Raw genomic sequence first — 27905 nt, 5'->3', positions numbered from 1 at the left:
AAAATTTCAAACAAAAAAATGTTAATGTCGGCTAAGTTTCCAACAGTCCCAAGGTTTTGAAAATAACTTTCGCAGTTAAGAAATGGAGAAAGAATAGGAAACCATGTAGGAAGGAGGAAGTGGCTGGCAAGATGATCCTAGTGGGAAGTCCTAGTGTGAGGAAGGAGGCAGCAGGCTTCCCTATCAGCGTTACTTTCCCTGGAAGTCACTCATTTCTATCTCATCCTTCCGTCGTTTGTAAGTAAAGAGGGAGCTGAATGGATAAAGTTTGGCCTTGGCCTGGAAGCGCTGCCCGGCGATGTCAATTTCATATTCCCCACGATTAATGAAATCAGGGGTCACCACTAGCTTCTCCCCAGTCTCCTGATTAAAATTGTGCACAAAGCCAAGGCAGACATGGCGCTCTAGAGTATAGCTATAGGCACTGCTGGTGGTCATGCCAACATATTGCCCATTCCGATAAATGGGCTCTCCCCACCACGGCCAGAGGTCCAGGTCTGTGTCATGGTCCTCAAGGATGAACATAGTAAAGCGTTTGTAGACTCCATTCTGCCTTTGCTGCAACAGGGCATCCCGACCAATAAAATCCATTCCCTGGAAAAGAAAAAAATATAGGACTTAAGTGTGTAGGCCACCATTATTTAGTCTTGAGAAATAGCATTAAGGGAAGAGTCCTTGATCTCAGTGCATCACAGTGCCCCCTTTAAGCCTTTTCTGGTGATGTCTTTATTCTATATGAGCCACATTCACAATGTTAAGGGTATTCCAAAGAGCACCTCTTTAACAAGAGAAAAAAATACTTCTTAAAATAATTTTTAAAGAATTCAATCGTAAGACAAACTAGCATTAAATTGAAAAAAAAAAAACAACTAGATCCGAAAACATCTGCTGGGACAATAGGCAGCTAAGTGCAGAACAAATGTTAGTGTGACATTGCAAACCCCATAATTATCATGGAATTCAGAAAAGCCGTTAATCTAAAAGGTTTCATAACTACAGCATTAGAATTTTCAAATAACAAGTTTTTATGCTGTGGATAAAATTTTCCAGTCTAAGGACATCCTGCACATAACTGTCTACCCATTGCTACAATCTGGAATTTCTGAGTATTCTCCTTTCTAATCTGATTCATCATTCAGGTACCTGGATCATGTACCGTACCTTATCCAATTTCACTCGAAATTCTCGTCCACACTCCAAGGGGGTTGTGAAAGTGTTCAAGTCCTGACCCCAAAAGGCAAAAAATTTCTCAATTCGAAGACTTCGGAGAGCATAATAGCCAGCATTTCGGATTCCATATTTTTGCCCAACACTCATCAGCTCATTGTACACATGCAGGGCATACTATAAGGAGTAAGAAAGGGAGTTTATTACTGCATTTTAGGGAATTAAGACTGATGAATAAATAAGACCAGGATATATGGCTTGCAAGTCCTCTTTCTTGCTCAGATACACAATTGATAGTCCCCAAGGCTCCTTCCAGGTCAAACCAATGCATAAAGTCCAAACTAGGTGGCATCAGTTATTACCCTTCTTAAAAAATAAATTCACCTGGATACCCTACCCTCTTAATAGATTCCTAACTCCTTCACGTGAGGAAAAATGTCCCATTATTCCATCAACTGACATGATGGAAAGACACAAATAAAATTCTATGATCTGCATTTGGAAACATTAAAAAAAAAGCTTTATAAAATACACATTGTATCTCTAACAGAGAAATCAAGACCCTAGGATACTATTCTCCCAAACTAGACAGTAAGATCCTTGAGGGAAGGGAAAATTATTTTTTTACTTCTTTTGTCTCCTCCAAACTACTAAATAATGTTATGCCAAGGTCTTAAACAAATACCTGTTAAACAAATGCATTGACAGCTTAAAGGCAGAATGTCCTTCACTGTTACTTACAACAGGATCCACTCCTGTTCTGGCTCCTTTAACTCTCACTGCTTCTCAAGTCACTCCTCAGAGTCTTCATCTCTCCCCCCCCACTGCTTCTTCTGATAAAAGGAGTAGTGCTCTGGACAACGCTAGGTCTGAATAACAGCTTCTAATTTCGCACAGATACTAACAATGATAAATTCTGGGAGCATGGAGCAATCAAAAGAAAAACTATGAAGCCAGTCTCTCTTTTCTCCATCCCTAAATTTAAAAGGATGCTTTCAGGGAACACAAAAGCTTTCTTGGCTTTGCCCTGGGGCCCCCCTGTTGTGAGTTGTGACTGGTCCCTTCAGAAAAAGTCCCAAGCATGCTTCATTCAAGCCCTCCTCTCAGGCCTCTTCAGTGCCAACCACTTTGCCCCCAACAAGTACCCTTTTCTCCCTCCCAAGGCCAAATGCTGTGGTTCCTGGATGAGGTGTACCCACCTGCTTCCCCATCCCAGTAACTAGAGACCAAAGAGCCCTCCCAAGCCTCTGCCCCCTCGGGCTATGATCTCATCCACTGGAATTCAGTTCCATCAGGCAGAGACTTTGTGCTCTTTGTATCTGTATCTCTAACTCAAGTTCACACAAGTATTTGCACACAACAGATACTCAATAAATGCTTTTTTCATACATTCATTCACTTAAAAATTGGCTTCACAAACTGTTACTCAGCAAATAGTTTAATTATATGTAGGTGTCTTTGAACTGGAAGCAAATTTAGGATACTAGATGTCAACTAAGAAAATTAATATGACTGCACAAAAGATTATGCAGTCTCATTCATACAAGGAGTTGACCACAGAAGTAGCGTCACTAAGCCTGCCCTGCACACACTGAACCCATACTGAGCACAGAGAAAGAGAATACAAGTAAGTGGATAACCTCATTTTTTTTAAGCTTTGTCTTAAATTCTGCCCACAGTAATCCGAGTCACGAATCACATGGTGGCCTGTGGGAGTGATCATACTTTGTTAGCGCTAGAAGCTCTTGTAACTCTTACCTCTATAGGAATATAGAGCATGAATCCAGGCTCTCCTGTGTGAGTCATGCTCATCACTCTGATTCCATTTGCATAACCCACACTCATCTCCTGTAGAAACCAAGGCAGAGGAAGAAGTAAGGAACAGAATATTACAGTAAGCATTAAGGTTTCACTCCAAGCCCTAAGAAATACACACTCCAATGAAAAGGGCTGGGGTTCCCACACAAGAACAAGTTTCTAAATTCTTTTGCTCATCAGGAACATCACTAGATCAATTTAATTAAGCAAATATTTGTCAAGTGCCTACACTATCCTGTCAATCACAGATCCTTGAAGTACTGAATCATCTTTCTTCTAGGCAGTCTTTGGTTTAAAGACAGAAATGACAGTCCTTCCCCTCAAGACTCTTTATGTTCTATTTGATAGGGATTGGGGGGGAATACATATACACATAAATAAATGCAACATAACTACTGTTTAAAGTTTTATACATATATGTGTATGTGTGTATAGATATATAGATACATAGATATCTACACACACACAGGGAAGGTTTCAAATATAGACAGAACCTGAGCTAAGCCTTGTGGAAAGGAAGAGGGCATACCCAGTACAGACAGTTTGGCTAGAAAAGAGTGCTTGAAAGGGAGTATTTACAAAGTAAGTCTACCAAGTTAGGTAGGACCTAGATTATGATCAGCTGAAGAGTTTGTATTTTCTCCTTGAGGCCACATAGAGCCACTGAAGCTTTGTGAGCTGGGGAGTGACATGGTTAGACTTGTGGTTAGATTGAGGAAGATGACTTTGGTAGCTCTGTGGAATATGAATTAGAGAGAAGAGGAGCTATAGGAAAGGAGTCCCATCAGGCTATTGAATTAGACCCAGTGAAAGGAGATGAGGCATGAACTAGGCAGGAGCCATGTGAGTGCAAACAAAAGGACAGATTTAACAGATGTTACTGTTAACTTGGCAAAAAACCGGATATTGCCAGTGAAGCAAAGGAAAGTCAAAGGTGACTCTAAGGTTACAAACCAAGATGACTGGAAGGAAGGTCCTGCCTTTAAAAGAAATAAGGCTGTTACGTGTTTTTGGAGGGGAAATATAATGAGATGTTCTGGATATGTTAAATTTGATATGCCTATAGGGCCCTTTTCAGGTATGATGTCCATCAGACCATTGGTAATGTGGAGAAAGATTAGGTCTAGATATATAGGACTTGGGAGTCTTTTGTGTACTCTACTGGCAAATTAGTTTCTTCTTCCCCCGCCCCAGCCAAGGCAATCAGGGTTAAATGATTTGCCCAGGCTCACACAGCTAGCTAAGTGTCAAGTGTCTGAGGGTTAATTTGAACTCAGGTCCTCCTGACTCCAGGGCTGATGGTCTATCCAATGAACCACCTAGTTGCCCCTCAAATTATTTTCTAAAAGGATGGCAACTATTTACCACTAAGGACTTAAGCGTGTTATGAAACAGAAAGAAACAATACTTTGACCAGACTATAGTCTGTAGGCTTTGATCTCACCCAAATGGAAAACCTAATTAGTCATCCTTTGACTAACTGAGTTCAGACACTAAGATTAGTGAAACTAAGATTAGTTTTATTCACCCTTCACCAAATTAAAAAGAATAGTTAAGAAGGCAGTTATTTCACCAACGATGTATATTTACTCTTTTTCTGTTTAAGCAAATCAAAAGCCCCCAAACTAAATTATGTGCTTTTCTTTCATCTTGCTGTCTTTTGTTACAGAATAACTACAAAATGCAAGTGGACACAGGTGGGGCTAGAGAAAATTCTAACGAACTCTGCCAGTTTTGACCTTTTTCCAAGTAGAAACAATCTCTAAGGTGCAGACTTTCTCTTCCATACATTTGTTAACATCACCAATCCATCATCTAGTGTCTGCTTGATGTCCTCCAGGGAAGGATAAAGCCACCACCTCACAAAAACAATGTTCCCGTGGTGGACAACTCTAACAAGTAGGCAAGTTTTTCCTTGAACTGACATAAAATTTATCTAGTAACTTCTACCCACTACTCCTTGTTCTGTCCTCCGGGGTCAAAGAGGAGAAGTCTGATTTGTACCATCAAATACATGAAGGCACCTATGGTATCCTTCTCCCCAAGTATCTTTCACACTAAATTCTCTTAGCTAATTCAGCCAATCCTTCAATGGCCTAATCTCTAGTGTCCCTCCTGGCCTGGTTGTTCTCCTCTGAAGGGCACTTTCAAGTTCCTCAATGGCCTTTCTGAATAATGGTTCTAATAACAGAGCTTCCAGGTGTGTACTGACCAGGGCAGAAGGTGGTGCCACTACCTTCTCCCTCACTCTGAATGCTCTGATTCTCAAAGTGGCCAATCACCTCATCTGCACTTCTGGCTGCCTTGATGCATTCCTAATGGCATCACCTGATTTACAATCTGTTGACTTTTTGGGAGACAGTGGTCACTGGGAGAACATCTTATCAAGGGATACTTCTTTCTTTAGTTAGAGAGAGTAGTAAACAAAAACTAGATTCATTCCATAAAAACTACAGGAGCCAAAGATGACTCCTCTCTACTCCAAGTTCTTTACAAGACAGGATGGCTTTGCTGACAGATCCTATACCTATGCTGCACAAAGGAGGTACTGTAGACACCCAGACTGGTTTGCTACCACAGCATTAGAGACCTGGCTCCTAGATTTTCAACAGTGTTTACCGAAGCTAAGGAGCCCTAACCGATTCCAGAAATCTGCCAAATATTTCATCAGATGGCAGTTGTTATTGCTCCTATTAAGAAGGTGGTAAACTCCAGAAGACGGAAAGCAAACCGCTTCCTTAAGAAAAGGAACATCAATGCTTTCTCTATCAAAAGGAAACCCAGCTGGTCCCTTCTTCCAATAAAGCAGTTATGAAGCAGTCTATTTATTACTAATAGTAAACAATTTTCAACTGCATTTGCCTGAAAGTTGAAACAAAAGACATTGGTGGAAAATTCAGAAGTCGTTTTCAACTCTGATTTGAAGGCCATATAATCCCCTTCAGAAAGGGACTTTCAAATGATTTCACAATTACCTATTCCACAGGTCTGTCAATTTCAAAGTTTTGTAGAGTACTTTATGTCTGCTGTTAAAAAAGCAGACTATACATTTAATCAAAGGATGGAAACCATCCAATTAAAAGTCACTATCTCAGCAGGCGATGAAACATTAGCTTTGACTCACCCACTGGTTATGGCTGCAAGGGGAAGCGCACTACAGATATCTGAATGGCAGCGTTCATCTGCCAACACTGACAGGTGACTTGGGAACACATGACAGCAATCAGAGCCCCACATAACTGAGACAGAAGAGGCTTGATGAAGCAACTCAAGTATCAGACCAAGGCAGAGCAGGTAAGACAGACTTCACTAACTTGAATTTAACCGAGCACCAAGAGAAAGATAAAACTCAAACTGCCTCTCAGAAGAGAAGGGAACGTTTTTGAAGAACTGACCTGGTAATGAACCAACAGCACAACAACTGTGTTACGAATCATTTGCAAATAGACCAGGCTGTAGTGGCTTAATTTGAAAAGACTGTTAAGAGGCTCCCCAAGGAGATTTTGACTAGAATTCAGAATGGGTAAGAGAGGTGGTGAAGACAAGGGAAATAATCCCACCAGGTTTTTAAAAAACTGTTCATTTTATAAGACTTAAAAAGAAAAAGAGTGGTGGCACTTTTATTGCTTAGCTGTTTTTCAGTCTTGTCTGACTCTTTGGGGTTTTCCTGGCAAAGATCCTGGAGTGGTTTCCATCTCCACATCATTTTACAGATGAGAAACTGAGGCAAACAGGATTAAGTGACTTGCCCAGGATCACGCAGTTAGGAAGTATCTGAGAGCAGATTTGAACTCAGGTCTCTCTAACTCCAAACCCAGTGCTCTATCTATTGTGCCATCTACCTGCCCTTCTTTTATATACCTAAGGTCTAATCCGAGACATTCAGAGAATGATCACAGGTAAACAGGGTTTTTAAAGTATCTTTGCATTTCCATTCAGAAGCACATTCAAATACTGGTAAATTCCAATGGTCTCTCTCAAAGGGCCAATCCCCTTGAAGCAACAGGAAAACAAATGAGTAGGTGAAAGCCCCCAGTCTATTCACTCAATAAAATAAGTTCTTTTCTGACCACAAAGTTCAGTCCTTCATTCCTAGTAAGATGCCCAGTGTCAAGTCTCAGCTCACCCCACCTCTGTGATCATTAGATATCCAGGTATCCAGGGTCAGAGATCACCCAATGCTCTGTTACTCTAGCTAGTCCCCTAAATGAGTAGGCGTTGGCAAAGACCCACTCTGCAGAAGTCATTGGATCATTGGCAGAGGGCTCTTCAAGCTCATAGCCACATCCTTTTCAAGGTGTTTTTGAGGGGAAAGGCCCCACAAATGGAAGTGGATTGTATTTGTATTAAAAATGTGTATCTAATTCTATAAACACTACAGCTAGCATTTAAAAAAATTCTACAAGTAGTATCAATTAGTTTAAACCGAGAAAGGTGAAAATAAAAAACTATAAACACCAGTGGTATTTCTAGGGAACACCCAAAATACATAAACTTTTTTATATCTTGGAAAACATAATATTGTAAGGCCCATAATCTTGGAGGTGGAAAATAAATTAAATCCACCGCTGTGGGAACTAGTTAATACCACACTGACATTCAGATATTTGAGTCCATTTTTAAAAAATAATTTCATTGATGATTGAACAAGGATAATCCTAAAGGGAGAGGTAGGAAAAGTTACTCATTATATTCCTTGTTTGCTCAAAGTCAAAACCATCTCTGTGTTTATAATCTTACAAGAGAAATATGTACCCTAAACTCAAAACAATTTGATACATAAATATAGAAACAAAAGTATGCAGTTACCCACCTTGCAAAAGAGGGATGGAAAATGGTCCGGAGTCATAGGGGCATAAGATAATTCAGAGAGAACATCCATAGCACGGGGGCCAATCAGATTGAGAGCTAAACAGAAAAGAAGAGATGTTTGGCCTCTCTAAAGGAATGTCAAAGGTTTGTTCTGGATTCATCTTACCTATGGTCACACCTGCACAGGAAGGCCCAAAGGAGTCCACGATGCCTACTGAATCACAATGTTCCAATTTTGCCATTCACAATGATGAGACTAAGTTTACTAACATCTTGTAACTATTACGTAAATCCTATCAGGATCAAAAAGTTATAGAAAGGCATTGGATTTATCACCACGTCTCAGGAAAATGTTTTACACAGAAATGGAAAAGCATGACCAAATATTCGACAATAGCAATGGCCAGCGGGGGTTTTGTCAATATTGTTAATGAGAAGTTTAGGGTCAACGCGGGAAGAGTGGAGGATTGTCCACTTAAGAGAGCATCATTTACCAGGGGCTAGTGTAGGCCAAGCACAGGGTATACAAAACACTGAGAACAGAACCATCTCTGCTCTTAAGGGGCTTATGTTCTACATGAAGACATCATGTAGGTATCTGGTGACAGTACTTCCCATAGCAACCATTTTGCTATAGGTACACATAGTTAAATGGGCGTCAGACTGGACAATTCTTCATCAAATTTAGAAACATAAACGTTAAGAGAAAAAAAGCTGTTAATACTTCTGACTACTATCCAGACACAAAACGCCTTCATTTGCGTTTCTTAAGGTTCTTAACACTGTGTCCAGACTGACAACTTTGAGATCGATTCAGGAGCAACCCCAAGCTCCCCAGAACAGCTCTGCTACCACACGGAGGTGCCTTCTCTATAACAGAATGCTTGTCCTGAGAACTTCAGTAATGAAAATACACAAGAGAAACACAAAGTTAAAGGTGTCTGGGCCTTGAGGCAGCCAGGCTTCTTCCTGTTATGTGAAGGGCATCTCCCTCTCCCAGCCACAGTCTTCTTGCAGAACACCCCCAAGACTCTTCATAAGCTTCCAAACAACCCTTCAATTAATACTCCTAAATGAAAAGTTGAGTGTACCTGGCAATATACCAGTCAAGTGGACAAGGTGGGAATAAAACCTAAAAATATCCAGCATACTCTTTTCAAAAGCTGAGTGATTGAATCCTTTTAAGCCTTCATTTACAGACCCTATAGCAAAAAAGAGCAGGAAAGGCTAGTTTCCCATGGCCAGAAAACCCATTAGAATGATTTCAATCTTCTGCAATGATTTAGAGGCAACTGGTGGCCCAGAACACTGGACAAGTGGTCAAGAAGACTCGAGTTCCAATCCAGCTTCAGACACTTACCAGCTAAGTGACCCTGGGCAAATCACTTGATTTCGGTCTGCCCTAGTTTCCTCATCTGTAAAATGGGGGATATTAATAGCACCTCCCTCCTGAGGGCAAATCTTAAGAGGTTATAAAAATGCTAGCTATTGTCATTAAAGCCATAACCTATACTAAAGGAGAGTTCAAGATGGTGACTAGAATAGTTCTGTTGAATTAGCAAGTGCCTATGCAAAACTGACCTCAGTTTCTCTTGCCTACTTCAGCACAGAAGCCTAAGTTAAACCTGGCCCTTCTGCCATCTCCTGTTCCTCCCCTAAACCCACCTTACCAGTGTACTTCCAGGTTACATCCTCTAAAAGCAGGTTGCTGTTCTCAGGCATATGTTTCTTGAGCCAGGCCCAACAGTGGACCTGCTGGTCAGTAGGAGAAATCATGAAGAAACTAGAAAGCAAAGTACAAAAAAAAAAATCAAAACCAAGTTGCAAAGACTGTTCGATGAAATTAGCAAGGAACTCGGCCCCTCTATTCTCCAGGCCAGCAGAGAAAACGATGCTAGTCCAAGTACAAATGTCTCCTACAAGAGTCCAGAGAGTAACAAGAGCCAGAAGCAGCTTGGGGCCGAATACCACCTAAGGAGAACCACAGAAAAGGCTGGCCTGTGTGCAGGACACACAAATTACATGGGGTCTGGCTGACAGACTGTGCAAATTTCCACAAAATAGATAGACTTTCCAAATTAAGAACTGTCAATAATTTATTTCTGTGATTTCCAAAGAGCAAACTATTCAAAAATGGATAAAGAGAGCATTCTTAGCCATGCTCCTGTACCATCATGGGGGGAGGGGAAGGCAGGGAGTGGGAAGACTAGGGGGGAAGGGCCCCCCCCCCAATACAGAAGCAGAGAAAGCTGACCCCAGCCCCTGTTCACCTGCTTTTGCTAAGCCGAGCTATGCTGCAGTCATTCTCATAGCCACCGCCCTCGTTGAGCATGCCCGTATGCACGATGTGGCCCACAGGCACATCCAGGTCATTGGAGAAGAGGTACTGCAGAAGCTCAAAGTCTTCTGCTCCAGGAGACTGTGGAGTTGGAGGAGAAAAACAGAGTTAGCCCAACAACTTCAGGCCAGTGAGTTCTCCTGAAGAGGAAGCAGATGTGCAGAGAAAACTCAAGAGCGACACTCCCCGGGGTGCCATGTTGGACTTACTACACCCACCCTGGGTTGGGTCTGTATGATCGCTCCAATATGGACTTGGCAGTAGCTGCCTCTGTCTCATGTCTCTCCCCTCTCCACATGCAGCTCTAGCCATTTCACCCCACTTCTCTGTCACCTCCAGGATGAACTCCAAAATCCTACATGACATCCAGATCCCATGGTCACATGACCTCCTCCAGCCCCCAGCACACTCCTCCTTCTTCCCACCCTTTTCACCTCTGCCTCCTGGCTTCCCTATCCTCTTCAAGTCTCAGCTCAAAACCCAACACCCCCACCCCAATGTGTGTACATAGTTTATTTGTGTGCTGTGTCCCCCATTAGACTGTGAGCTCCCTGAGCTGTCCTTTCTTGTATCCCTAGGCCTTAGACCAGAGCCTAGTACAAAGTAAGTGCTTAATTAATGCTTGTTGAACTGACATCAGGAAGATAGGATAAAATAAAAATTCTGAATGTATCTCTTAGAAGCATGACAAAGAAAAGGTCGCAGTGAATTCTGACTACACATAGATATTCCTGAAAAAAATTAAATAAGACCAAGGAATTCAGGAAAATCCTAAAAAACAAAGACCTAAAGAATCCAACTATATTACATTCCTTCTACAAAGTACTGGTATCAGATAAAGTTATTTTGACAATCAGGGAAGGTTCGGTAACCTGGCATTTGGGTTCCCAAATACTTACAATTATTTCAAATTTAGTAAAAGAGGACATGTCAATGACACATACAGCCTCTTTACAGCATTTGACTTCGGACTCCACAATGTCAAACCAGTCTGGCTTATAGAATGTCTTGCTCTGTTCCAATGCCAGTAAATCTTAAGAAGAGAAATGATACAATTTGAAAAGAAAAGAAAGAGGATGTATATTAGGGGGTCACTATGTATTCCAGTGAGTAAATCAAGAGCAGATTCTCGTTTACTTTTCCTGTTAAATATGAGAGGCAGCATGACACAGGACAGAAGGCAGTCCTTGGAGTCAGGAAGACATAGGTTCAAATCTTTCCTCTGACACAGACTGGGTGAAGCTGGGCAAGGCAAGTCACTTACCCTTTTCACTATGCCCGAGGCAATTCACTAAGATTAAGTGGCAAATCCATTGCTGCTCTGCATTAATACAGAGGCTTTTCTAAACTTCTAAAATCACAGATCTGAACCAAAATAATATAGCACTTTATGGTTACAAAGTACTTTTGTGTACTTTTAATTGTGTGTTGAATTAATTATCTTACTGGAGTTTCACAATTCCGCTGTGAAGGACAGAAAATTTTTCCATTTCACAGACAAGGAAACAGATTTACAGAGATCAGGTGATCTGCCCAAAGTGGATCAGGAACTAGAACCAAGGCCTCCTGCCTCCAAAATCCAGCGTTTTTTCTTCTCTAAAAATAGCTGCCTCTCGTGCCCCACAATGTATGGGGTTTTTTTGTTTTTTCAGTTTTTCAGATCAAAAACTAAAATGAGGTCTTGCCTTTGTCAGGTGGGACAAAATATTTGGGCCTCTCAAAGCCATGTTTCTCCATCCATCTGGCTCCCTGTGCGTCCAAGCGGTCGTAAAGGGGAGATGTACGCAGCTGCCGACCAGTCAGGAAGTCCCACCTTGGGACTTTAAGATCATACAGCAGGGCTAAAATGAACAGGAAAGGAGGTGAAAATGCTCACTAAAGCAAGAAGAGCCTTAATCAGTGAGAGATACGAGATGGAGGGTTCTTCCATATCCTTCCTTGAGGGTCTCTGAACAAAGGCTGGATGGGGAACATGGAAGACAGGGACTGTTTTACTGTCTCAGAACCCTCAATCTTTCCCAGTGCCTGGGGAAAAAGAGTACATTTCTTTCGAATGACAGCAGTGGAGCCTCTTTTATCAGTATGAATTGGGTGAGATGTGGTACAAAGTTAGAACTCTCACACTGAACAGCACTCAAAGGCTTTATTGTGCATGCGTCCCAGGCACTGAAACCCAGAGCAAATTAAATTAAGAGCTTCAGTCACACTCAATGGAACATTCAATTCTAAACATAAATATTCACAGACTTAGGAACAGTTTTAGCGAAGTCTTTGCATGAATTCCATCAGAGTGAGCAGTAATGTAAAGACATTCAAAACAAAATTTTTTTTTTAACCAAAAGGGAGAGAGAACGGAGACTGATGGTGATAGAAAGGTAGGAACATGTTAGTAGCTGTTTTCTCTTATGGCTATGTAACAACTAATCAGGACTTTCATTAATGAAGATTATGGTTTTGAGAATAATTGTGTGATTCTACTATCTAGGAAAGACAAGTCCAAAATTCCAAGGAAAAAAACAAGAAAGTAAGAAAACATTCACTAAGCAACATATGATCTCTTTCAGGCAAAACCAACATGGGCATTGCTGCATACCTACAGAATAGCCACCACTTTCACTGAACATCTGAAAGGAAAGGGATCTTTGGGGAAAAAAGGAGAAAACTTTCCACTCTCCACAATGAACCTTCTGAGGATGAAGCAGAGAACTTGCAATACCCAAATAAAATGATATATCATACCCAGCAGGATTAGCATATAAACAACTCACACTGACGTAACAGCCCAAAGAGAGCAGTCTAACTTCCTAGAATACAGGACTAAAACAGTCAAAAAGCAGGATCATACCAGCAGGAGCAATTAGGTTATTGAAGAAAAAGTATTCCTTTGGATGACAACACAAAGGCTCTGGGAAGGGAGCAACAGATGATGCTGGAGTAAGAAAAAGGCTCACTCACGCATCACTTCCATGACTCGGTGGCGGAGGAAGGTACGGCTGCTCTGCAGAGATCCAAAGCGCTTCAAGTCCAAATCCCATACATTTTCTGACGGATAACCATGAATGATCCATTCAGCAAGATACCTGTGTTAGAATACAAAGGAAGAGGAAGCTCCTGTTTCCAAGACTCTGAAGCCGTGGTCTCTCACATCAGTATAACATTCTTGAGTGCACAAGCCATAAAGTGTAGAGCTACTTGTAACTGACCTATCTATACTACAGTACCGATAATTATGAACATTACAAGATACAGAGAAGCAGCCTGATAGGGTTTTTATTAATCAAAATGCCCACTGTCCTTTAAAGCAGCCACCTTGGAAATTACATTATCACCCAATTCAAACTATATTTGAAAATGTCTAAGAGGCCACTTACGAACCACACAAGAAAACTAGCACGATGACCTTTTCAAGCCAAAATCTATTTCTGATCTTAGGTGAAATCCTCAGCGTGACTATTCTCCTCCTCTTACCAGACTTACCAAAAGTTCCTGAAATATTTCTGGCTTTGTTAGAATAAGCAGCTAGCCTCCTAAGGTGACTCCTTGGAAAGGGACATTAAATTCTGGTATTTTTATTTAAAAAATGGCACCACCCCCTAGTATTACAAATGATTCAGTAAGGGGATAAAACAGTAAACTGCAGCAGTCGTGGTGAACTCCACAACTGCGCCTAAGTTACTTACTTCCCTGCTCCTCCAGCAAATGAAGTTCCAGCAGAGTTCATTCCAGCTAATACAAAGTAACCCTGCACAGTCGGAGACTCCCCCATGATGCACCTCATGTCTGGCGTAAAGGACTCGGGGCAGTTCACCAACTTCATAATCTCGAGAGCTTCCAAGGTTGGCATCCTTCGAAGCAGGGAGCTGAGGAGAGGCTCTGAGCAGGAAAAAAAAAATACAAAAAAATGTAATCTTCACCTGAAAGCAAAGACTTTTAATCCCCCATCTCTTCATTCTCCTCTTCTTCCATAAAACCTATTTAAAAAAAAACCAAAACCTTTAAAAGGAAAATCTTACAATAAAAAAACCACCGAAGAGGATCTGTGATATCTGAAATACCTTGGAAGAATGGTACTATAACACCGCACAGAAGAGAAAAGGTCATCTTTTTAAAATTCTACAGAGCAGAGGCTATCAATTATACTATTTATATAATGAAAAAAGTGAAAGAGATGGGATCACAGAAAAGCTTTTAAAGAGTCTTCAAAGGGATCTCACATAATGAGGAGCAATGAATTCCTAAGGTTTCTATGAGCAGATACAAACATTCCACTTAATTTCAAAAATAAACAGAAAGATCAACAATCCAAAAACTGTTTTCCAGTGGTTTCTTGAATTTTATATGGAGTTCTACTGATAGAAGGTCTTCCTCTCCTTCAAGTAATGTAAAAAGAACAGAATGAGAAGTCACAAGAACAGGTTATATTACTCAGTCACTATCAAAGTCAGAAAAGCTACCCTGAGAACCAAGGCCCCTGCCCGGGAGCCTTGTGATTTTGTACATGAAGAAATCTGGATCTGGTGGGTGGTTACTTGTGTAGCTCAAAAATAAAATACTTTGTTAAGATGTTTAAAGAAAGGAGGAAAAAAAAAAAGTAGAGTGGGTCTAGGTTGTCATTAATTAGTTATGTTTTGGGACAACTCCTAACTTCCTTAAGTCTCATTTGGTTCATCTGTAAAAAGGTGATAATAATTACCACCCAGCCTTCTTTAGAGTTGTGAGCATCCAACAGGATAACGTCTGTGATACACAAATGTGATTCAGTATCATCACAGCTCTGTTCACATACCAAAATGATCCCAGTCTTCATGTAGATTCTGAACGTCTAGCTGGTTCTTGCCTTCGGTAAAGATCGGCTTAGGGTTCTTCTCAAAGCCTCCAGACAGGATACCACCTTGCCAGTTCCGAATATAGATCCTTCCATCTGAATCCACAACAGCTATAGAAAAGAGATGGCAACAAAGCAATGGGGAGAAGGAGAAGAGAATCTCCATTTTAAATTGTCAATTTTTCTAAAAAGGACAAAGAAAAGAAAGAATTAACAAAGCAGGGTTTGGGAACCAATAAAAGAGATGCATTCATTAATGAACTTGCCAAAGTCCCCCAAGTCAGAATCCATTAGGGACACAGGCATTCTAGCTTTAACATACTTCTGATGTATTTTTGTGTGTGGTGGGGGATTCGGGATGGGATAGAAGTTGGTCAGCCACCTCCAAGTCAACTTCATTTCCAAAGCCAATGGAGAACGTTTCTCTTGTTACTTCTAATCCCCTACACTCTCTGTGAGTGTTTGTAGCTCACAAGGACTTAACTGCCGTTGTATCAACTGAAATTCAGGCAGAAAGAGGGGTCTATGGAACCTCTTGGGAGATGATGGTCCCCAAGACCCTCTGATACAAGGCTCACACACACAGAGAATCTAAACTATCCATCCCTCTTACTTTGTCTGAAATACTCTCTTAGGTCCGATTATCACGGCAAAAATCAGAGTGATTTCCCAGCCAGGGTTCTCCGACGGCACAGGAGGAGTGAAGAAGAATTCTCTTATGAAAGAAAGGGTGGTTTAGGTGAAATGATGTCTTGACTATCCTTTAATAAATATTCACCTTGAAGAAATAGGCTGGAATTGGGTTTACCTCCCTATAATATTCCCTAGAAAAACTCCTTGGGGAAAGTAAGTTTTGTCCTCAAGCTAAAGATGTCCCTTCCAGAAGAAAGAATATTATAAATGAGTAAGAGTTGTTTTAAAAAGTACAAGTCCTCACTTGGTGTGCTGCTCTGCAGTGGGGTCTCCAGGGGACGAGTCAGAAGGTAGAAGTGTTCACAGGCATGTAGCGGGATACTAACCGGTTCTTCGCTGGACAGACCCAGCTCGTAAGCCCACTACAAATGGACAGATTTATTTGTGGGTGGGAAGGGGAGAAAAAATACAAATGAGCAAGTTAAGTCTCTTGGAAACCTTAATTTCAAGTGACTTTTGTGCTCTTGCTACAATGTCAAATATGGGAAGCCAGCTTCAGCCTGCATTAGTCCATGTAGGAAATGTTACCGTATTGTTTATGTTGCAGAGTTCAATTTTGGAACAAAGACAGATAAAGATTTATCCCAGTGCTTAGAGGGCAGCTAATCTCTTGGGGACAAAAATGAGTTCTTAAGAGCAAATTAAGGCATTGTCTCACCTACAGACCTCAAAATGACAGCGGCTAACTGAACTTCAAACTGTAATTTCCCAGCTCACCTTAAAATTACTGAACAGTGCAAAAAAAAAAAAAACAAAGTTCCTTAGAACAGGCTCCTTAGTACTGACAAACTGAATTCCATGCCCCTAACACAGTGAAATAAGTCAGCAACTTAACTGAAGTTGGTGAAAAAAAGATGCCCAATGGAACAACCAGACCCAGGGGTGGCTGGCCATACGCTGACATTTCTGATCGTGATGACCTCATTTAATCAAGTGTGGAAGAAGGTCAGGTCTAGAGGTGCCTCTCTTTCAGACACAAGGGATTTCTAATTTCAGTTCCAGGTTTTTTTCTCTGGTCAAAAACAGAGAGAATCATTTGGCTTTCTTACAATTACTTAATAACATAACCATCCACTTCTCTAGATGATTCAGTACCTGGAGTCATGGATACTTAAACTCAATAAATGTAAGAGGTTAAATAAGATAAAATCAAAACACAACATTGTTTCTAACCTGACCAGCACAGCTGACAAAATACTGGCATTCAACGTCTCCTCTATCCGTTCCTACTCCAGTCACACGACCGTTTTTGACCTTCACATGAACAACACTTGTCCGGTCACGGATCTGAACACCTGTGTCAAAGTAAGAAAAGTGAGTTAATATGTCACACTAGGTTTGTGAACTAGAGAGGATACAAACATCTTGAGTCTATGTCCCAATCGCATTCTTTCTTTAAGACACCAGGCCAGATACTCCATAATTTACAAAAATTGAGAATGAAAACCTATCCCTTTGCCTTAATTTTCAAAAATAGTATCAAGCGACATTCTACCAGCTTGATACATGGCAGACCCACTTCACTGACAGCATACAGGAGGATCCTTCTTAACCCTGAAAATGCCAGGTTCTCTCAAGGAATTACTCGAGTCCCCAAACATGATCATTTCAAGAGCTAGAGGCATGAGAACCACAGGAGTCAGAAGAGGCAGGCCCAAGACCCAGTCTATCTTCCCTTTAGCCCTTGCCTCAGTCACCTTCAGTCCCTACAACTTTTTAAATCTGTAGATCAAATATCTAAGGTGTTTGATCCTGGAGTTTTAAGAAACTCCTTGCAGTTTATGAGCTAGTACAGACAGCAATTCTCTGGGACAGTAAGGAGAAAAATGGATGTTAAAAAAAAAAAAATTTCTGTTACCATTAAAGAACTGTTAATTAATGAATACTCAAGGATTATAAAATGTAACTTACTATCCCAAATGGAAAATAATCTCTCCAAAGTCAGACTTGTTTCTTTATGGATCAAAAAGAAACACAATCTCTTTTCCTAGGGACTTCAGATAGCACATTACTTTCTCAATTTGAATCAACATCCAAACAAGCTTCTCACCATTTTGAGAGGCAGCACTTGCCAATGCAAGAGTCACATCAGATGATGACACCACTGCATCTTCAGGCACAAGCATGGCCCCTACCAGGTCATGGATGCTAATGAGTGGGTAAAGCTCAGCCACTCTCTTGGGGGAAATGATCTCAGAAGGGATGCCCAGTACACTGTCACAGAAAACAGAGAGGCAAGAAGTTTACCAGCAATTCTGCAAAAAGACCTGTACTCAACGAGGAGCAAGACTCCTCTCAGCCTCGTACATACCTCAGTCTCGAATTTATACGCTTCAAGGAGATTAGTCGGTCCTGAGTCTGAGCCAGAAAGATTGAGCCCGTCCTTACGTAACCTACATGAAAAGCCAAGTCAGACCAGAGAAAGTTCTCTAATAGACTTTACTAGAGGAATATCCTTCCAATATACAGGCAAACCTCATTTCCCACAGAAAACAATTTTTAATTAATCCAACTTTTTAAAAATTAAATACAATTAGAATAAATCTAGTCAACTAAAGCTAGAGTCCTACATCTTCATAGCCTCCATTCTAAAGAATCCCACAGAAATAAGCCTGTAAGAAGGGTATATTGGTAAATAGCTAACAATTATGTAAACAAAATCCAAAGCACCCCTATAAGTTTAATCTCCACTGTTAACATTCTCTCCATACCTCTCTTAAGGCTGGGCAACCAACCAAACAACAAATCAAGCCCAAATCTAGAACTTGCCAATTTATGAGATACAAATGTTCTGAAAACTGATCAATTAGTTCTCAAAAGCTACCATTAGCTGATTCTAGCACACTCCTATCTATAACCCAAGTTGAGAGAACTGGGATTTTAGAGCTGGGAAAACAAATTTAAAATAAAGGCGAAGTAATAATCTAAATGGTTAATCTCAAGGGGCAATTTGGAAGTAGACAATATGGATTTCAGGTGAAAAAAGCAAAGGCCTAATTCAAAGAGATCAAATTACTTGGAATTACACCATACAGTAAAATGGCATTAAGAGGCAATATGATGCAGCTGATAAAAAGTCAGCGTGAGAGGCAAAAAGCCTAGGATTCAAGTCTGGCCTCGGATACGCACTGGCTTAGTTTGCCACTCCCCTCTAAGGCATCTAACTTGCAGCTGAAACCTCCTCTCTGAGTTGTCTCTCCTCATCAGAGTGGAAGTTCTGTGAGAGCATGGGCTGCCTTACATTCTTCTCTGTCAGAGTCAGTGCTTATTTCATTCACTCACTCACTTGCTCACTCATTCATTACTTGAACCACTCCATGCCCCTACACATGCCTCCAACTCTAAGCTGCAGGACAACTGCTAATCTCAAGGGTACAGGAAGTTTCCTCATACCATGAGTTTAGATTAAAAAAAATCCCATTAAACTACAAGTTATTAAGTTTAAAATATATCATTTTAAAGGCAAAAATCCTATCTCCTACACCTAACTACATGCTATAAAGGCCCAATTCATAGGTTATTCATGCTGTCACAGGAAGGGAAGAAACAAGCATTTGTATGGTATCTGCTACCTGCCAGGCACTGTACTGAGCACTTTTTACAAATGTGTCTCAATGGATTCTCACAACAACCCTGGGCGAGAGATGCTGTTAGTACTCCCATTGTACACTGGGAAGGAACTAAAGCAAGCAGGGGTGAAGTGACTTGCCCAGAGTCACAAAGTTGGTAAGTATCTGAGACTGGATTTGATCTCAGATCTTCCACTATTACTAGAATAGTGCAGTTAGGGCGGAGCCAAGATGGCAGAGTAGAAACACACACATAACACTACCTCCGAACCCACAGCCCATAAAATGTCTGTAAAAAAGATCCCCCCCGAATTCTGGAGCAGCAGAAGCCACAGAACAACAGAGCAGATGAGATTTCTGTTCCAGAGAGCCTGAAAACCTCTCGCAGAAGGTCCGTGGCGCTGCGGACCAGAGCCGAGCCTTGGCTGCGCGGCGCCAAGAGGAGCAGATCCGAGCAGGCTTTAGTGACGGGATCGCCAGCGGCCGCGCGGGTCCCTCCACCCACGGGCCCCAAAGGTTGGTGAGAGGGTCTCTCTAGCTTGCCAAGAGAGGAGTGGGGTGCCCCCAAAACTCAGGCCCCCTCGGGAGGCAGCAGCGGAGGCAGCAGCAGACCAGGGCTCCCCAAGCAGGCAGGAGCCTGGATCCATTGTTGAACGTCTCTGCAGAAACCCCCTGAGGGAACTGAGCCACAAGAGTCAGCCCTGCCCCGACCTGAGCAGCTGAACTTAATCTCACACTGAATAGCAGCCCCACCCCCACCCAAAGCCCTGAGGCTGGGAAGCAGCATTTGAATCTCAGACCCGAAGCGCTGGCTGGGTGGATCTGGAGGCAAAGTGGGTGTGAGGAGAATATTTAGAAGTCAAGTCACTGGCTGGGAAAATGCCCAGAAAAGGGAAAAGAAATAAGACTATAGAAGGTTACTTTCTTGGTGAATAGAATAGTGCAGTTAGAGCAGTGAATTTATGCTGATCCATAAACATATCTATGAGACACTGGGCCAGGGGCTGAAGCTGCAACCTGTGATCAAGAACCAGGTATCAAAAGAGCACCTACAGGAAGCAAATCTGTGTCTGGCCATGTTACTACGGTATTTTAATTAACTAAAGAAGTTGAACTAATCCACCACCACAAGTAAGAAAATTACTCTTAAATGAGTGTCGTATGGATACTAAGCACCCAAAGGGCAGCACATGCTCTTCCTTCTCCCAATTTCTCTCAGAAATATGGCAATTTGAAATCTCACTTGATATATTAAAGGATAAATAGATAGAAATGACCCAAAACATTTTTTCATTTTCTGGTCTAGCAGAATTCATCTGTGTAAAGCTGGGTCAATACAGAATGAATATAGAGAAATGAAGCTTGAGTAACATTCAGACCAAAAGATGTCACTGTCTTACCTGTCTGAATCCCTGTCTCTTGCTCTAACTGTTGATAGAGTTTGTTCGAATAATTGGCCATCTTTTGTTCTAAGGTAAAGTGCCTAGCAGAACTTATAACACCAGCACAAAACCTGGTGGAGCCAGCAGCCAACCTGTAAGACAAATCATAAACAGGAATTCACATACGTAACATGAACAGGAAAGGACACGAGACTGCTACGAAAGAGCAAAAGAATTGGATAATAAAAGAGAATGTAAAATGCTATGAACAGTCCATCTTTCCCCAACCCCTCTGCTCCCTTAGTTAATTTTAATTGATTTCTTGAAAACAACTGAGTGCCTGATCTCTGCTGAATCCTGGGCTCTTGCAAATTCATTATTATGAGCACCTAGAAAATATTCCAAATTTAAGATAAAAGACATGTTTTGTAAGCACTGGTGTCATGTGACTGATGGATTCTGTTTTTTCTTCAAAAACCACAAAAGGGCATAAATCATTAGATGGCAAACTGCAAGCAATTTCTCCTCTATGGTTTGAATATTACATCAACAACTAGGGAGGAAATCACATCTGTTACTAGAAAGAAAAAGATTTGCACACACAAAGGCCTAAGGAAGCAGGGGAATACCAGCCACTGAGTGGAGTACGGCAGTTAATGTTATGCAATGTGGCTCTTACCTGCCCTGTTCCAATAGGAGAACATCCTTCCATCCCAACTTGGAAAGGTGGTAGGCTACAGATGTGCCCATAATTCCACCACCACAGATGACTACCTGGGCCTGGGCAGGGACTGAGACAGAAGGATTGGATTCTGCAACTGTAGTGATGCTGCACCTTGACTGGGACCTGTTCTGCCATTTCTGACTGGCTCTCTGCCATCGAATATCACAGAGCAACCGGAAAAACATGATGGCCTGTTTTTCAGTTTTCTAGAAATGTGATCTTCACTCATACAAGAGGAAGTAGGCCATAAGAATTCAACCTAGAGAAGGAAAAACTGGTAATGTTTAATTCAATTCAGCATACAGGATCAATCAGAAATATTTGTAACAAAACATCTATTATATAACTAATATTTTGTTGAGATTTAAGACTTCCCTCACCTTTAAAATGGGGATACTACTTAAACACTCTACCTCACAGGGGTCTGTGAGAAAAGTATTTTGCAAATTGCTAAATAAAAGTGAGTTGTTACCATCATGAAGCTTTGCCCTCCAAGGGAGATAAGACTTACAGGCTTTAAGCAGACAATGTTTACATCTGTGGAACTATAAAAAGATGTAATAGGCTATGTAACATACTAAACTGCACAATACAGATAAGTAACCCTAAGAGCAGAACAAAGAAGGAACAGATCCACGTGGGCTAAAGGAATCTGACAGGCAGGGGCAGAGGCAAGAGTAAAGCATGACCTATATAAGCTCTGCCCCCACAGCCTATCATATACCTGTAAAAATGACTAAACAAATTCTAGAGAAGCAGAAGCCACAAAACAACAGAGTGAAGGAGATTTCCAGCCCAAAGCTGCCTGGAAGGCTAACAGGAAAGGTCTGTTGCACCAGGCGCAGAATCTGGCCAGGTGGTGTGGCAGGAAAAGGACTGGAACAGGCTTCAGGGTACCACTGGCAGCAGTTGCTGTCCCAGATCCCTCAACCCACAAACACCAGAGATAGCTTCAAAGGTCAGTGAGAAAGCTCTTTCACCCAGGTGAGAAGGGAGCAGAGTCCTCCCCTAGACCCAGCTCCAGACAGTAGCGGTGGCAGCAGTAGTAGCAGCAGCAGCAGCAGCAGTGTCCATTTTTGGAGCCCTTCACCTAAAGACCCTGAGACAATTGAACCACTGATCTAGATCTCAGCCTTGAGTGGCGGCCCTGGAGTGAGGAGGAGCTCTGGCTCAGTGGAGCTGGTGGAGCCTCGGTAGCTCCCAGACCACAGCACAGGCCAGGATAGGAGTAAACTCTTCTCCCTTGATTGTGCCACCTTGGAGGTACAGGTCCCTAGACAATACCCTCCTCTTGACAAAGGACTCAAAAGTCAAGTAACTGGCTGGGAAAATGCCCAAAAAAGGGGGAAAAATAAGACCACAGAAGTTCCTTTCTAGGTGAACATTTTCTTTCATCTTTTCGGATGAAGAAGAACAATACGTACCATCAGAGGAAGACATCAAAGTCAAGGCTTCTGCATCCAAAACCTCCAAAATCAATATACAACGGTCTCAGGTCATGGAAGAGCTCAAAAAGGATTTTGAAAATCAAGTAAGAGAGGTGGAGGAAAAATTGAGAAGAGAAAGGAGAGCGATGCAAGAAAATCATGAAAAGCAAGTCAACAGCTTGCTAAAGGAGACCCACAAAACTGCTGAAGAAAATAACACCTTTAAAAATAGACTAACTCAAATGGCAAGAGATCCAAAAAGCCAGTGAGGAGAAGAATGCTTTAAAAAGCAGAATTAGCCAAAAGGAAAAGGAGGTTCAAAAGTTCACTGAAGAAAATAGTTCTTTAAAAATTAGAATGGAGCAGATGGAAGCTAATGACTTTATGAGAAACCAAGAAATTACAAAACAAATGAAGACAATGTGAAATATCTCACTGGAAAAACAACTGACCTGGAAAATAGATCCAGGAGAGATAATTTAAAAATTATGGGACTACCTGAAAGCCGTGATCAAAAAAGGAGCCTACACATCATCTTTCATGAAATTATCAAGGAAAACTGCCCTGACATTCTAGAACCAGAGGGCAAAATATTGAAAGAATCCCCTAATCACCTCCTGAAAGAGATCCAAAAAGGAATCTGACAGGCTTCATAGAAGTTGGACTTACCCTGAACACTAAAGAAAATACAGAATTTGGACATAGCAGGCACTTCCAAAATATTTCTTGCTGAGCTTGAAGTCAGGAAGACGTGGGTAGTGCGTGTCTTTGATACTTTAGAAACCATGTGACCCTAGGCAAGCTGTTAAATGTGGAGGAGAGGGGGGGATTGTTGGGCAAGTTGGCCTTTAAAATCCCTTCCAGTTCTAAACTGAAGAGCCTACAATACAAAGGCAGAGCAGGAATAAACAGGATACATGTTGTTGTTCAGGCAGATCTCTCTCTTCATGACCCCATTTGGGATTTTCTTGGCAAAGACACTAGAGTGGTTTTCATATCCTTCCTCAGTTTGTTTTACAGATGAGGAAACTGAGGCTAGCAGGGGTAAGAGACTTGACCAGGGTCACATAACAAGTAAGTGTCTGAGGACATCTGATTGCAGGCCCAGCACTTGGTGCACTCTGGTGCCACCTAACTGTCCCATGATACATGTGCATAAAAGCAAAGAAACCTGCCTTGAGAGAGCAGAGGTGGCCCTGCAGAACAGAAAAGGTAAGGCAGAATGAATAAGGTGTTCCCAGGGTTTTGCCCAGTTCTGGTAGATAGAAGGCATTTAATAACTGCTTCTATACTTGCCTAGAGCAGAACTTCGACAGCCTCAAATTAGAGACACCAGAATTCAGTGAAAGGAGTCAAAGGAGCTGGGTCTGAATCCTGGCTGTCACTATCGGGGTGACCCTAGGGAAGTCACTGGAGTTCTCTGGGCCTCAGTTTCATCATCTGTAAAGTGACAGGGTTAGGCCCATTCTACCTATAGAGGCCAGACAGAGAAATTTGGTCTTGCTGAAGCAAGTAGTAAGTAACCACTAAGTTTCACAGTATTATGACATGATAAAAAAAAGTATTTTAAGGGCACAGCGATTGACTGTAGAAAGCCTAGCTAGTAGACCATGAGGAAATGAGGGTCTGCATAAGGGTAGTCAGTATGAATAAGGCAACTAGGTAGTGCAGTGGATAGAGCGCCAAGCCTCAAGATGCCACCTACCTGTGTGACCCTGGGCAACTCACTTAATCCTGGTTGACAAGCTACTCCAGTATCTTTGTCAAGAAAACCCCAAATAAAGTCACAAAAGAAGTAGGACATAACTGAAAATGACTAAAAAAAACAACAAAAGTCAGAATAAAAATGAAGAAGAGAAAATCTGATTGCAAAGGAAGAATTCCCAAGGAAGAGGAAGCTCGTCTGACATAAGAGACAAGGGAGGAAGAATCTAAGATGACTCCAAATATTTGAGACCAGGGACCAGGAAAATAACTCTGTCAGCTAAGAAAGGTAGGACAGATGAGTGCTATCCTAGGCTCTCTGAGTTTTAAGGCAATTCGACACACAAATAGAGCTGAGACAGAAGGATGTTGGTGTTGTAGAATCATCACTGGGGCACCATGGGAACCTCAGGAGGATTTGTAGAAGGTACCACAAAGAAAAAAAGCTAAGCATTGAGCCTTAGCAGATGCTGCCAGGAAGGAGGAAGAAAAGCAAAGACAAGAAATTTTTAAAAAAAAAAGAAACAGGCAAACCAAAATAAGAACACAACAGGCTTTAATAATCTCTGCCAGCCAAAGGGTCTGGCAAACAGAGGCCAAGGGGACTTTCCACTGTTTGGGCTCCTGATGAAGGATCATCTCTCTCTAACCTAGGTCCCCACCACAGTGAGGCTTGGCAAGGTTACTAAAAATCAAGGAGGCTCAAAGAAAATGGGTCCTTCCCCAATGTAGAGAGAAGGCAGTAGGGAAGAGGATGTCAAAAGATGATGAGAGGAGCATTGGATAAGAGATTATGGCTCCCAGAAGAAAGGAAGGTACCACCAGCCAACAAGGCATTGTTGCCACACCTGACAAGAAAAGTACTGACTTCTGGGAAGAAGGGAGCAGCTTACTGTTAAGAAAGGAGCCAAACCCCAATGCAATGAAAGCCCAACCCCATCCAAACTAGCTGACAGGCAAGAGAGGCTAAAGCAACAGCCATTCCAAGTAAAATGTAGCAAAGAAAATGAGTAGAACTCTAAGAATGAGACCAATGAAACTGAAGGAGGGGGGTGCAGAACTCTTTCTGAAAACATGCAATTCTGGCCAAACAAGACTGTGAGTATGAGGAAGAGGAGGATAAGGAAAGCTCTGAATGGGAAACAAAGAACACAACACCTGCCAAAGGGACAGTGAAGGCATCACTGGATGAAGAGAAGAAGAACAGAGATGAGGAAAAAGAAGCAGCTAGGAAGAGGAAATTGGTACACAGAGAGACTCCCAAGCCAGAAACAGAAACTGAAACATCTATGGCTTTTAATCTCTTGGCTAGAAACTTGATTTTCAACTAAAAAATGGCAACACTGACTCCTTTGCAAACATGATCTCCAAGGCGTGCATGCCCCAAGTTGCCACATCTGGCAAGTTTGGTGATAAGATGCATCGGACAAAGGCCTAGAAAAACTTCTGTTCTCAATGGCTCAAAAATCCTTGACTGAACTTAAACTGGAAAATGCAAAGACGCTATCAGGAGCCGGTTATCATAAAACTACTCAGGAGAAACTAAAGGAACGTTTGAAGATGCTACTGAATTCAGCGAGCCCCAAGGATGGGATCTCAAAAGCATGGCGGAGGTGGAATCTAAGACAGAAGCACAAGTGGACAAGGCCTTGGAACACAGACTGATGATGGGCTGCTATTCAGAACTTCAAAAAAGGTCAAGGCGAAGGAAATTCAAGAGACAGACTGATTCCTGCAGTGAGAATAACAAGTCAGCCAGAGACTCAAAGACACTTTTACTGAATAACTTCGCCTCCAATACTACTGGAAAAAGTCCATGGAAGTGTCTGAAAAGAGGTCGTCTAACAGCATGCCCAAAATAACAAGGCAGACCAAAGGGTGAGCATTCCTTGAATTCCACTCTGCTGTTTGTGGCTTTGGGTTCATGCCACAAAAGGGAAACTGAACACAATCAGGCTGGAATTAAAGACAGAATTGAGAACCGGTCATTCACCATGCTGTCTGTCCAAGCGTGATGTCCTTCTTAGAAAGCACAGGGGACATTTCAAGGGAGAGAGAGCGCTGGTGTGGACGGATGGATGTTCCAATGAACTCTGTGCTAAGATCTGGCGTAAGAGCTGTCATGAGTCTATCATGCTGAGATGTACAAAACCCTTTAAGTGCCTACAAGTAATTTTTGTTTCAAACCCCCCCCCCCCCTTTATTTTTGATGTAATGAAAAAGGCAGATACTTTTGTCTCTTTTTTCTTCAGCGGCTAGCCTTGGGACCCTTTAAAAGCGTCTAAACTGCACCCCAAAACAAAGTCCAATCCACAAACTGTTTAATCACCAGACAGAAAGGGAAAGAGAAAGAAAATCCTGGCCCTGGAGAAGTTCTTTTACGAACAAGGCTGGGAAGGATTCCGGGTGGCCCCCTCCCCCCTCCCCCGGGTCCGTCTGGGCCCGGCGGCTCCTCCGTGTCACCGCCGCAGAGGGCAGCGCTCGCGTGTCCGGCTGCGGCCACCCTGACTGACCGCGGCCCGAAGGGCCAACTACGAACCCGACCCAGGCGTGGGGCCCCCGCTACCAGGAGGAGACGGGAGCGCGCCGGGGGAACTTGACCTAGAGTGGGCTGCGGCTGCGGGGGAGGGGGAGGGGCAGGAGGGCGGGGCGGGGCCGAGTCGAGGGCGCGGCCTAGGGCAGGGAGCCCCGAGGGAGGGAGAGTGGAGAGGGAGACTCGCGGCCCCGCCTTACCTCACGGCCCCGCCGCGGGCTCCGCGCCCCACGACGCCCCGCAGAGGAGCGAGCAGCGGCCGGCCGGAGGGTTCCGGAGGATGCGGAAGGAGCGCGAGGAGACGACGAGCCGCGGGGCGAGGAGCCCCAAGCTCCCGACCTTTCGCGCTTCACGGCCCCTTCGGCAAGGGTACGGCGGCGGGCGTCCCGTGCGCGTGTCGTCACGCCGCCGGCCCCGCCCAGCCTCGCCACGTGGTATTGTTTGGGTTCCGGAGCGCGTCCCCACGTGCAGCGCCACCCGACCTCGGGTCTTCACTGACTTCGCCGACCGGAAGTCCTCGGTGGCCCCGCCCTTTGAGTAGAAGTGATAGCATTTGGACATTTTTTCAAGTAAAAAAAACTTTATTGATAAAATGTTTAAAAAAAGTCCCGTTACATGTTGTGCGTCCGAGGAGAGCTGGGTTCACAACATCCAGAACAACATGTGCCTCTCGGGGCAGGCGGGCACCCGTCTGCAGACGCAGGCGCAGGCGCAGACGGAGGCCAGTCCCCGCCCCTCGGAGCAGGAGCGGATGGAGGCGGGGGCCAGGCCCTCGGCGCAGGCGCAGGTGGAGGCCAGTCCCCACCCCTCCGAGCAAGAGCGGATGGAGGCGGAGGCCAGGCCCTCGGCGCAGGCGTACACGAAGGCGGGGGTGGGGGCGGGGGCCAGGCCCTCGGCGCAGGCGTAGAGGGAG

At 42.9% G+C, this 27905-nt stretch overlaps 1 protein-coding gene across 1 annotated transcript; it reads right to left on the bottom strand.

The window, feature by feature from the left end:
- PDPR (pyruvate dehydrogenase phosphatase regulatory subunit) lies at nt 1-27371 on the bottom strand. Its single transcript, XM_072636559.1, has 18 exons — nt 27193-27371; nt 21284-21587; nt 20623-20756; nt 17965-18046; nt 17704-17867; nt 16827-16948; nt 15898-16015; nt 14922-15071; nt 13816-14008; nt 13091-13215; nt 11821-11976; nt 11035-11168; nt 10068-10216; nt 9468-9580; nt 7799-7893; nt 2926-3015; nt 1162-1344; nt 1-594 (listed from the first exon to the last, which is right to left on the bottom strand). Exons 2-18 carry the CDS (start codon nt 21511-21513, stop codon nt 190-192), a joined length of 2643 nt encoding a protein of 880 aa, XP_072492660.1. The 5' UTR covers nt 21514-21587; nt 27193-27371; the 3' UTR covers nt 1-189.
- Between the last annotated feature and the right edge of the window lie 534 nt (nt 27372-27905).

This window comes from Notamacropus eugenii, chromosome 1 (genome assembly GCF_028372415.1).
Source record: "Notamacropus eugenii isolate mMacEug1 chromosome 1, mMacEug1.pri_v2, whole genome shotgun sequence".
Taxonomy (NCBI): Eukaryota; Metazoa; Chordata; class Mammalia; order Diprotodontia; family Macropodidae; genus Notamacropus; species Notamacropus eugenii.
This window is presented reverse-complemented; position numbering and strand designations above follow the sequence as displayed.